Below are 12,042 nucleotides of genomic sequence, written 5' to 3'. Positions count from 1 at the left end.
AAAACGCTGCTGTTTCTCCTTGGAGCAGCCTTCCTCTACGTCTAGGCAGTTTTATTACAGCCTTAAAGCCTAAAAGAACATCTGTAAAAGCCAGCTCTCCACCTTGCCAGCTTCAAGTCAGCTGCTCCACACAGCACCCTCACACCGAGTACAAGATTCAATGGTTGCAGGCTAAGACCCAGACGACAAAGACATTCTTGGCACGCGTATCGGCCTTGGCCACTGCGTGGAGGCATTATGATGCACACATGCCTTTGCTACCTCACCATCGAGAGACTAGCTCGATACCCACAGGCAGCCCTTGCACTTCCCCTCATGCTAGCTGTGGTGAAAGGCAGAGAGATGAGTGGCAGGAGAGCGCTTGGCACTGCACGGACACTACCCAGCACCCAGCCTCTTTATCTCTACGCAAGCTGTCGCCACCCCGACTTCTAGCTTCAGCGCGCTCCAGAGCAGAGCACCTTACTGGACTCCAGAACTTTAGGGGTGGCTTTTTTCTGCTGCTGAATAGGACAGAGGGAGCAAGGGGGAGAGAATTTCTTGCACTGCTTTACAGCCCTCGACTCTTGTGAGCACTAACAACGGGGGTGGTGGCTTCCCCGCCGCCTAGCTTTCCCAATAAACCACAGGCCAGAGACTCTCGTGGCACGCCTTCAGCGTCCTCTTGCTGTGGTCTGTGACTCCATACAGAACGCTGAGATGATGGCAGTGTTTCTTTATTTAACCCCTGGAAGAGCATCCTCGCTCGGCCGTGCTGGCAGCTTCAGCAGGTACCTGCAGCTACAGACTTCAGGCTTTGCTTGCTTCAGCTGGGGAAAACGTGGCGCTGTCTCCAGCCACAAGTCTCCCACGGGGCCCTTGCCAGTGAACCACCGCTCCTGAGGAAAACAAAAGCCCAAGTGAGAGCCGCGAAGAACAGGAGGTCCCCAGAGCCACAGGCGCGGTCCGGGAAGGCAAGCGAGGCCTCTCGCAGTAGCTTCTTCCACCCATCACCCAATTTGCCGTGCTGCAAAAGCCTATCAGGGAGGGCAAGGAGAGGGAACGCAAAGGAAACCTCCTCCAGCCAGGTTCAGGCTGGCTCCCAGAGCTGGCTCAAGGGAGAGGCAGAGATTCCACTCCACCGCTCCTCAGCCCAGCAGAGATGCTGGGAAGGAGCGGCACGCTGCAGCGCCTGCTGCTCCCTCGCGTGTCCTTCCAGCCCCTCCTGAGGGAAGGGCATCGCAGCTGCCACTGCCCTCCTGCTGAGGAGGGCTAGCAGCCCCTACCAGCTCGCCAAGGACTTTCGGCACACGCTCCTGAAGCTCGCTGGGGGCTTTCCCTACGTGGACCTGCCGGAGTACAGTCCGCGCCACCTTCTCCTAGGGCATGCCAAACCTCTGCCCAGGGAGCAACTCAGAGGCAAAGAGGATCCACTTACAGCGCTCATCTCCAGCCAAGTCTTCTCCAGGAGGTTGCCATTCGCCTCACAGGCTTGGAGGCCCTGCCTGAGGCACAACAGGCTCTGGTCTTTGTTACCCAGCATGCAGAAAACGTACGCTTTCAGATGGTAGGCTCTGGGGTAGAAGACGGGGCTTGTAGAGCACCGAGCAAAAACCTCTTCCACAAGCTACCGAGAGAACAACGGAGAGGCACGTCAGCAGAAGTCATCGAGCTGGGCGATGGCTCGGCACTGAGGACCGCACCTATTCCCCAAAGGGGAAAGCAGCCGCAAAGGCACAAGGAGCACGCAGCTAGCAAGGCTGAGATACCACACAAGTCTCTCCCGAGCCATAAGCCCTCACATGCAGCAGGCATTTCAGCAGGGCTCACTAGCTAGCTCATGGCTGTGCAAGTCTCTTCTCCTGTCTTGCAGACCATTCCCATCCCCACAAGGGAATCCTCACGTGCCCAGGAAGACCCCCGTCACCTCACTGCCTTCTCTACCACCTCTTGCTGCCGCCCCATGGGGGAGCAGCCTCTTGCCATGTTCCTCTCTAACCCACTACCACACTCTGCCTCTAGCCTGGCTCCATCCCAGCGCGGCTGCTTCGCCCTGGCCTTGCCAATCCACTGCTGCTCGCAACACAGCTTTCCCTAGAGGCCCCTCACAGCGTGCACACCCCCCTCCTCCTCTTCCCTCACCCTTAGAGCCCTGCTGTGGCTCTCCCGGGCCCTCGCCGAGCTGCGCTCAATGTCGTTCCGCAGCACCAGCGTGTAGCACTCCAGGAGCCGGCTGCATGCTTGGGTGGCCAAAACGGAGGCGTCAGCTCTCTTCAGCAGCCTCTTGGCCTTTTCAAAGGGCTTCTGGAACTCGGCCCACTGCCCAAGCCTTCCAAACCTACACCATCCAGAGAGAAACACACACACACACACACACACACACGTCTTGTAGAGTACTTGATCAAGTACTCTACACCCCAGCGACGGCCGCCTTGTTGGACAGGGCACGGGGGACACGACAGGCCCAGAGCTCCCACCTCCCCTGCCAGAACCACTGCCTGGGCCTCTCGCCAGTCTAAGCACCTCTGTAACTTACCAAAGAGCCAGGGACGAATACAGTCCAAGCAGGATGCTGTTGTGCGAGCTGAGGATGTGGTTTGCTTCGTTCTGCTCAACGAAGCTCCTGCACTCTTCAAATGACTTGTACTCCCAGCCTGTAATACAAATGCATCGCAGAGAAGCAGTGCCGCCCTCCGCTGCCTTGTTTTCCCTCGGGCATTCGTAGCAGGACAAAGCTCAAGCACAGCTGGAGAATTTCTGGGCAGGTAAACCACTCAGAGAGCAAGCAAAACCAAACAGGAACAAGGCAAGGGCTGGAGTTCTAGCCTAGCTCCTCAGGGCTAGTCAAGCGCCACACAAATATCTATTCCCTTTTCTTCAGCAGCTTTCGAGCGCTGACAGACACACGCTGCCATTGACCAGCAAGCGACAGCCACTCCATAGCGTAGGCTGTTAGATGCCTCCTGGTCAGGCACATCCCCCAGCACTGCTATGCCCGCCTCCCCAGGAGCCAGAGCAGAGCGAGCCTGGGAAGAGGTTTCAGAAAGGGGAATCTCAAAACACGGGAAGCAAAGAGGGAAATTGCCAGCATTTTGAAATCACTCTGGGATCACCTGTAGAACATGCAAACAAAGACAGGGGAGGCAGGAAAGACAGACAAAGACACACCCAGAGCCAAAGAGCCCGGGACTCGGCCCAGGAAGTGAAAGCGTGGCTGGAGGCTCTGGCGTCCGTGTTGTAGCAGGAGAAAAAGCATCTTTGCAAGCCTCCTGGCTCTCTGGGGCCCTCCTCACTGAGCACTTACCAGCGTAAAGCAACAGGTCTAAGCAGCAGGAGAAGAAGTATGCCTGCCCAATGATGCTGTGCTCTGCAGCCACCTGCTTCTCGAGCCTGCGCAGCACTTCCTCACATTCTGGGTACCTGCGGAGGAACACAGCGAGCCTCCATGGAGCCTCTCCGCGGGGTGGGATCCCAGTCACCACCTCCGGACGCTCCCCGCTCCCCTTCCCATCATCCCGCTCTCCCTGCGCTGCTCTTTCTGGCATCGCCATCAGAGGTTCTCCATCAGACAGTTGTTCATCTTTTGGCAACAAGTCTCCGGAGAAAGGCCTCAGGGACCCCGGCCCAAACGGCAAGCCCCGGAGCAAAACTCAGGCATCCTTCCCATGCAAGCCAGGGCTTTCCCATTGGCCCAGCAGCAGAGCTACTCACCTTTCCATCAAAGTCTTTGTCAGGAAAAGCAGGCCAAAGAGCACGCACAGCTCCCCACTGCCCTCCGCACTCGCCCACATGACGCGTTTGCTTCGGAAACTGCTCCTCTCGAGACCTCCCCCTGGACGACTGCCGTCTCGGGCACCGGTGCCGCGTGGCATGGAAAGGCCCGCGTCCACCCAACCAAACATGGCTAGCGCCCCCAACACAACGAGCGCCTCCCTGCGCTAGGCTCGCTCCTAAACCAGGCCTGGGAATTGCCTGCGGCAAGCGCTACCTGGCAAGGGCCAGAACCGAGCCAGGAACTGTTCCAGCAGTTTCACAGCACACACTCACGCTCCCCAACAGCCAGCCACGGTCCTTGGCATTGTTTAATTTACCAGCGTCCATACAGCCAGCGAGTAGCCAATAAGAAACCAAGCAGCCCTCTTTGCTGCGCGCAGAGAATGACACAAGAAGGATCTCAGGTGGCCCCCCGACCCTGCGCAACCAGCAGTCTGTCCCGCAGCAGCATTACCTCATCTGCAGAAAGAGCGCCGCAAAGAGCGTGGCGAGAACCTCGCAGTCCAGGTCGGGCTTCTCCAGCTCCATCCACAGGCTCTTGGCGCGATAGCCTGCCAAGAAAACAAGCAGGCTCGCACAGGCTCCCTCTGCGGAGATGCCTTCTCGCAGGCAGCGGGGGCAGTACGTACCTACGTCGACAGAGAGGGGCAGATTCCCCAGGCTGAGGTTCAGATGGCTCAGGGCCTGGGCAAATTTGGCGGCCTTTAATACCCCTCCTCCAAAGAGCTCGACGTCAGAGCTAAGCTGGATGGCCGCCCGCCCGTACTGCAGCCACTCTTCCTGGCAGCCCAGGTCCTGGCAGCACCGCGCATATTCCATGTAGGACAACAGGATCTAAAACGGTCCAGACAGGAGACGGTACAAGACTGAATGTCGCCAGGGTGATTCTCTGGCCTAGACGGCTCAGGGCAGAAACCCAACGGCCAGGTTCTCTCTTCTCTTCTGCTCTCAGGGCTCTCACCCCTACGACAAACGGTTCTCAGGACTGCCGCTGCTAACTGCGGCCGTGGCGAGACGAGGGCCCCAGCGGGGTGCTGCCTTAAAGCCACAACCAGCCCGACGCTTACAACGGTGAAACAAACGCCATGAGAGCGACTACCAAGAAGAAGAGCAACGCACGTCTGCTGGAAGTTTGTAAAGCAAAGTTCAGGGACGGGTACCACTCCGTCGCGTTTGGCCTCTTCTTGCCGCCCCGGGCAGACCCTGCTGGTACTCTAGGCGGGCCAGGGGAAAGGAGCTATGTCAGAAACGCGTCTGCTGCCGCAGAGAGGAGGCACTCACGTGACTCGCATCCTCAGACTCCTCGGCCGTGTTGACCTTCATGAGCGCTGCCAGGCGCGACAGCCTCCGGCCGCTGGAAGTGCCCTCCAGGCTGAAGAGCTGCCGCAGCAAGGAAAGGCAGTGGCTCTGCCGGAACAGCCAGGGCAGCCTCTCCCTCCTGCCACACAAGAGAAACCGCTGGGCCACAGCCACTAGCTACACAGTGCCAGGTCAGGCAGGGCCAGGGGAAGCAGGGCGACAGAGGAGGCAGCTGCACCTGCTCCCAGCAGGGCGGCAGCTGATGCAGGCCGGGCTGCAGGCATGGAAGCGGCAGAGCCAAGAAGCACCACCGGGGAAAGATCGCTGCTAGCGAGAACGGGTTGGCACTACAGCCCAGGGAGGGCGAAGCAAAGCCGGGCACCGCGAGGGAAAGGCTTGTTCTACGGCAGCCTTGCACCTGGCTGCAACCCCCGAGCTTCCTCCTTCTCACACCTCCCCTCCACTTACCCCTCCATGCCCACGTCCTGCTCCTCCCTGCCGGCTCCCTTTCCTCTGCAGCCTGTGCTCCCTGGGAACATCTCTCTGCTCTCACCCCCACCATCCCCCACAAGGCAACACGTGCCCGCTCCCCCCACCCAGGAGCCTCCAGGTCCCTCAGCAGCTTTCCCCATGCTAACACCTATGCTCAGGGAAAGTCTGGGCTTAAGCCTAGGCAGGTGTGGGCCTAGGTGCCCGGCACCACGCAGGAAACGCCTCTTCCTTCCCTTCTCTTTCCCTTCGGCTTCTTACCCTGCCTCTTGATGAAGGGAGGACTCTTTGTTCTTCCTGTGGGAGGCACGCTCTGACTTCTCCAGCAGAAACTGGAAGACGACGCCAGCTGAGGTGAGGGGCAATTTTCTCTTCAGCAGGCTCAATGCCTTCCTGAGCGTCTTCTTTGCCAGCTCCATGCAGCCCATGTTGTAGCAGACCTGCACAGGAGAAGGCTTCTTCAGACAGTCCCAAAGGGCTCCCACTGAGCACGCACCACATTTCAAGTCTCTGCCTGAACCGAGGCCGAGGGCCTCGACCGCTTTTGGCCGGAGGCTGAAGCGCTCACAGGAAAGGCTGCTGGTAGCGGCCGTGCCTCAAAATGCCAGGCCTATCGCCGCTGCCGCCACCCCCCACAAAGGCGTCCAACTCCACCCGCCAGCAGAGCCCTCAGAACCTCCCTGGCACTTTACCTCCCCTTTCAGGCTCAGGAAGGTGGCTTCTTCAAAGCAGGCAAGCACATCGGCTTTCTCAGCCGCTGAGCTCCTCACGACCTCTGCTTTCTTCAGGTTCGTAAAGGCCTTGGAACAAGCACACAGAGAGCAGGTGAGCGTCGGTGCAGAGCCTGCATCCAGCCCCATCGTTCCCAGTTGCCTCCAGCAGCTCTCTGAGGAGGGCACGCATCTGCCCCTGGCGATGCCCACCCTAACACAGCCCACGGGCACGAGTGCTCCTTCGCACCACCTCCTGGCGCGTGCGCCTTGTGCAAAGGTCCTGCTTCTCTGCCCCGCCTCCCTTGCCCCAGGAGAGGCAAACGGGGGGGAGAAGCCTGGCTCTGACGCCAGCGGTTCAGCCCCAAGTCCCCACAGAGGCACGTCCTAGTGCAATGGCAAAATCGGCTTGCCCAGGACAAGGCAACTGAGAGGCCTCCTCGTGCAGTGGGCTCCGGCAAGCAGGGCGACTCACCAGGTAGTTGTCGGAGACGTGCAAGTAGGCAGCCGCGCACTCCAGCAGGTAATAAAGGGCTCTGCCATCGTTGCCCATTGCCATGTGGTGGTGAGCCAGCGGCACAAGCACCAAATCCACAATGGCCCTGCATTCACAGGCACACGCGGCACCGGGCGTCCCTTTGGCCTTGCTGGGCACCGTAGCTACGCGTTCCGTCCTGGCCAGAAACTGCTCTGCCGCTCTACTCAGAGACAAAGATCACGCAGAAAGACGACGCACGCTAGCATCACCTATACCGCTCCGTCTGCCTAGACCAACAGCATATTCTAGCGCAGCACAAGCAAGGCCCTGTGCACACGCGCGTCATACGGGAGCGCTGGGTTTCACAGCCTTCCCAGGCGTGCAGAGGGCTGGCCGCTTATTCTTTCAGCCCCCCGCATTCACAACCACAGTTTCCCAGCAGCGTTCCACATTACAGTTGACACGGGCGACCCCCGAGTGGCCTGGCTCCCCCCATCCTTGCTCCGTCTTCCCCCTGTGCTCCTCCCTCCCTTCCGCTCTTGCCTTCCCTCCTCGCTCGAGAGCTGTGGCTCTGCCCTGACTGCAAGCCAGTACCACTCACTAACACAGCGCTTGGGCGCAAGATTCGTTTTCTTCCACTGCAGCAACGTCAACCCGCGCGCGCGCTGAGCAGTCTTCTCGCGCGCCGTAGCCCCAGAGCCCAAGGCGAGCGGGGCCAGGCAGGGCAAAACGGGGGCGAGGAGCAACATCGCCCCTTTCAAGCCCTAGCAAACTATTCCTTTGGCTTTAGCGGTAACAAGATCCACGAGGACGCGATGCTGTTGGTGCCTTTGCTGACCCTGCTCTGGAGCAACGCTGCTCTTGGCCACAGGGAGGAAGTCAAGCAGGCCTTTCTGCCACCTTCCAGCAGCCCCCCTGCTCCCGCTGGCTGCTTTGCCCCTGCACACCTCGCAACATTGCTCTCCTACAGCTAGGAAGGCAGGGCTGGCTCCGCCCTAACGTGACCATCGTCACCCTGATCCCACTGGCTTCCTCCAAGAGGCTCATCTCCAGGGCCACCCCATCCCAGCTCCCACCCAACAGGCCAGCTCTTTCCTGAGCTAGAGTCACAGCCAGCAGGCACAACTGCAAACTCCACTTGCCCCCTCTGCAGACCCTGAGCCCGCTGACTTCCCAACGTAACCAAAACCTACTCTCCTCACCGAAAAGTCTCCTCCAAGAAGCTCTTCTCTTTCTGAAGGGCTTTTGCAGTACCTGGAAACAAAGCACGAGTTAAACGCTTCCTCACCTCACACGCGGGAAGAGCTGCATCTTGCCATGCTCCATCCGAAAGGGGAGGAGAGCAGAGTCAAAGGGACCGACGGCAGCTCTCTTCCTGGCCTCTTCCCCCGAGAGCTGCCTTCCCGGCAGGGCTGTTACGTTTTGGGCAAGCGTAGCACACCCACCAGGAAAGGCGCCTCAGCCTGCGGGGCCGGGGGGTGCACCGCAAGGCTCTTGTCACTGCAAGGACATGGGCTGCTCTCCGGTCATTCCAGGGAAACGCAGGAGGGCGTTCCGGGGCACAGAGGCTCTACGCTGTGCCCACAGCATGGCTCTGCTGGTGCAGCTGGCCTCAGTGGAGGACTAAGCTAGTCTCAGGGAGGCCTCTCCCCTCTGCTGACAGCATCCCTAGGCTTCAGCAAAACGCTTCTGCCGACGGCGCTTGAGACAGAGCAGCGCTTCCATTAATTGCGCAAGCACAGTGCGGAGGGCCCAGGCTCCAAAGCACGGCAGCTAGCATACCCGGAGTGGCACGGAGCTCATCCCTCTTCAACTCCTCCTTTCTGAGCAGGGAGGCCTCCCAGCTGGACGAGCAGCGTTCGCTGGCACGGTCGTCCCAGCTCTCTGCCTCCCGGGCGCTGCCGAGGGCCAAGCGGTGGAAGGCCACAAAGTCCCCTCCGCCGCAGCACTGGCACTTGTGCGCTTGCCTCTCCAGGAAGGCCGCGCACTTGCGGTGCATGGCCACCCTCTGTCCCTTGGGCCACAGCTCGTAGGCAGCCTCCCGCAGCAGTGGGGCGCAGAAGGTCAGGACGCCAGACTGCAGCCTCGCGGTCTTCTCGGTCTCGCCCAAGCACCGCTTCTGGGCACCTGAAAGGCAACGGGGCGTCACATCAGCCACAGCTGGGGCCACAGCCGGGGGACGAAAGACAGGCCTTGGCGTGGATCCTTGGCAGGAAACCAGCGCTCCTGCACTCGGAGCCTCGCAGCGCTAGGGTGAAAGGGACCCGTTTGCCTTGCCGACACCAGCACAGCCTGCGCAACAGGCTACTGCCCTGCGCTCTCCCTCCCAACGCACAGCCTTCAGCTGCACTCCCGCAAGCAGCTGCCGAGGCTGCTGGCAGCAGAAGCAAGGCCGGCCATTTGGCCCATTACACACCACCGGAGGGGGCAGTGCAGCGTGCCCTGGCGAGCCCCGCCAGGCACACAGCCGGGAGCAGCAGGCGCCTACCACGCTCCCGGGGGCGCATTATCACCACTTACCGCTCTCTTCCTCCAGAGAGCTGGCGGGCCCCTTGGTGGGAACACTGCTGCCTTCTGGCACCTTCCCAGCATTCAGCCACTTCAAGATGTTGCCTCTCACCAGGACATTCAACGCCTTGTTCATCTTGGTCCTGGTCCACCTGGGAAGGAGGCGTAACAGCAGCTCGGTGGTAAACGTCGGCCCGATGACGGCTGCGCACTTCAAGACCATCCGCTCCGAGGGCTTCATGCTGTCCACCTCAGCCAGCGCAATCCCTGTCAAAAACAAGCCACAGCTCTCTCTCTCTTGCCCCCTCCCAAGCCTGAGGCTGCCGAGGCTGCCTTAGCTTCCCCACACCAGACGCTACATTTGTAGCCTTCTTTCCTAGGGACCAAACCCCTTGGGCAGTCGCAACCCAGGGCACACAGACACCCAGCCTCTCTCTAGCCCATGCCCCGGGAAAGAACCTCCGTGCAGCCGCCAGCCGCCGCAGCGGGGCTCGGCCCCTCACCTTTCAAGGTGGAGGGAAGCACGATGCTCTGCAGGTTCACGTCAGGCCTGATGGTGCACACCCTGCGGTCCTTCCCCGCGCTGGAGCTCCAGGAGGCTGCGGCAGGGGAAGCCTCCGTTACAGAAGCTGAGCGGAGCAAGAGAGCAGCGTAAAGCGATTTTCAAAGGGAGACGATTCAGGCCGTCACCTCCTGCTTGCCCTCCATCTTCCACCCTTTAGCATTCATCCCCCCCCGGGCAGGTCTTACAGCAGCTGGGCCCTGCGCTCCGTGGCAGCATAAATCCACCGCGCGGCTGCACCCAAGGAACACTGCAGCCACGCCACTCTCCGCCCTGCTCCACAATAACCGCCCCCGTTCATGCTGCCTCCAGACAATACCAGGGCTTAGCTCAGTGCCAGGGAGCGTCTCTTCCCCTCCTTTGCAATTTTCTGCCCCGTCCGCATTGCTTCGCCCCACAAAGCCACCCAAACTCCCCAGCCTGTGCTTAGGCTAGCCCAGCAGCAAGGCATGCAGGAGCCCACGCCTGAGCCAGGCCAAGGCCTCTACTGCTGCAACACCAGCCTGGGCCAACTTCACAGGGGAAGCCCAGGGCAACAACGCGCTCTGGAAGATGCGCCACAGCAACCAGGCCGTCAGCCACAACGGCGCTTACTGAAGAGGCTCTCCCACTTGTCCTCCATTTTCTCGCCCTTCCGCAGCAGGTGGAACAAGAGCATGTCGTGGCGCTTAAGGTCGCTCAGCAGTTCCTCGCAGTAATATGGGATCCCGTAGCTTCTCTGCATCAGGAACCTGGAAAGGAGCAGATCCAGCAGGGACTGACACAGGCAAAGCAAGGTGGGACACGTTTCAGACCAGCCTCTTTGCCACAGCTACACCTCCCTTTTGAACAGGCCAGCACTCCCACTGCCTTTGGCATCTGAGCTGCCCAGAAGATACAGCGGTTGCTGGAACGCGCAGGAAAAGAGTCGCGCGCAGTGCCCAAGGCACAGAGCTGCAAGCCTCGTCTCTCCTGGCCCCAACAGCCTAGATGCTCTCCGGCACCAGTGAGAGCCTCGGCCCCAGCAACAAATCGCCCCCCACTGCCCCACCACGTTCGTTCCCTCCTGCCCTCTGCAGCGGGTCAACCCCTCGCGAAGAGCTCCGAGGCCCCGCCTGGGACTTACGTCTCTAGGGCCCTGGGCACGCTGACAACTCCCAGCTCCCGGCAGGCTTTCTGCACAACAGCTGAAGCTTTCAGCTCTCCCAGATGAACGTGGGTCGTTTGCTGCAACTTCATGATGTCTGCTGCAGCTTCGCAGAGCCTCTGTCTTCCGTAGCGAGCAGGAGCAAAGCCCATGACCACAAAGAGCGGGACATCTCTGAGCACATGCGACATGACAGCCCAGGAGGCAGAGTCGATGTAGTGCGCGTTGTCGATGACAAACAGGACAAGCTCGTCTTCAACGATCTGAAACAAGCACGTTGGTCTGGGTGGATTCTGAGGGATTCTCAAGCATCTTCCACAGGACAGACTTTGGCCGGCCTCTCCCCACACAGAGGACGCGCAGAAGTCGCTCTCCTCTCCCCAGCTACCTCTTCGTTCAGAATCTCACCCGCTCTTCCGTGCTCCGAGACTCTTAAGGTCCCTCGGGCACGGTGGCGCGGAAAGACACCGTTCCTCCTCCTCCGGAGCACATGCCCTCCAACTTCACAGGAGCAAAGTTATCAGGGGGCATGGCACGCGGAGTTTAGCCTCTGCAGGGCAATGACTCCGGTACACTGTCCTCCCACCAGCTCCCACCACTCTCCTGCAGAGCCCTCAGCCTGCGGCCTTGCTTTCCTTCTCTGACCCAGGATGGGGAGAACGGCTCACCTTCTGTAGCAGTTTCTTGAAAACCAACCCCAATTCCGTTGTCCTTTGAGCGCCGCTCATCTTGGACACCTTCTCCGACAGGGGAAACTGGCCAGAAAAGCAGAGTCACAGAGAAACAGCCTTTCAGGGCGGTTCAGCACACCTGCCCACCACGCAAGTCCAAGCGAGCAAAACGCCTCTGCTGCCCTCAGCATCTTACCTCTCCCCCCACACAGTGGAGAGGAGACGCAGCGCGCACGTCACCGGGAGCCTACAACGGAGGCCCTCTGCTGAGGGTCTCTGGCAGAGCTCTTGCAGGGAGGCATGAGGGGGGAGAAGAGCTTCTTCCCTCGCCGTGGCAATCGCGCGAGGGAGCAGGCTGCTCACGCACCAGTGAACTCAGCACCAGCTCATCGGCCCCCTCTCAAAGCCTCTCTGCAATGCCCTTTCCAGGCTGCTGAGCAAGACAC

At 60.3% G+C, this 12,042-nt stretch overlaps 1 protein-coding gene across 1 annotated transcript; it reads right to left on the bottom strand.

Annotated features, from left to right (window-relative positions):
• Nucleotides 1-318: 318 nt before the first annotated feature.
• LOC138068026 (adenylate cyclase type 10-like) lies at nucleotides 319-11,690 on the bottom strand. Its single transcript, XM_068952546.1, has 15 exons — nucleotides 11,594-11,690; nucleotides 10,905-11,188; nucleotides 10,394-10,530; nucleotides 9,741-9,836; nucleotides 9,250-9,504; nucleotides 8,512-8,856; nucleotides 7,932-7,983; nucleotides 6,727-6,949; nucleotides 6,234-6,341; nucleotides 5,803-5,981; nucleotides 5,035-5,191; nucleotides 4,383-4,587; nucleotides 4,208-4,304; nucleotides 3,313-3,399; nucleotides 319-322 (listed from the first exon to the last, which is right to left on the bottom strand). Exons 1-15 carry the CDS (start codon nucleotides 11,651-11,653, stop codon nucleotides 319-321), a joined length of 2,289 nt encoding a protein of 762 aa, XP_068808647.1. The 5' UTR covers nucleotides 11,654-11,690.
• Between the last annotated feature and the right edge of the window lie 352 nt (nucleotides 11,691-12,042).

This window comes from Struthio camelus, chromosome 8 (genome assembly GCF_040807025.1).
Source record: "Struthio camelus isolate bStrCam1 chromosome 8, bStrCam1.hap1, whole genome shotgun sequence".
NCBI lineage: Eukaryota > Metazoa > Chordata > Aves > Struthioniformes > Struthionidae > Struthio > Struthio camelus.
The sequence above is the reverse complement of the archived record's forward strand: the minus strand, read 5'-3'. Positions and strand labels throughout refer to the sequence as shown.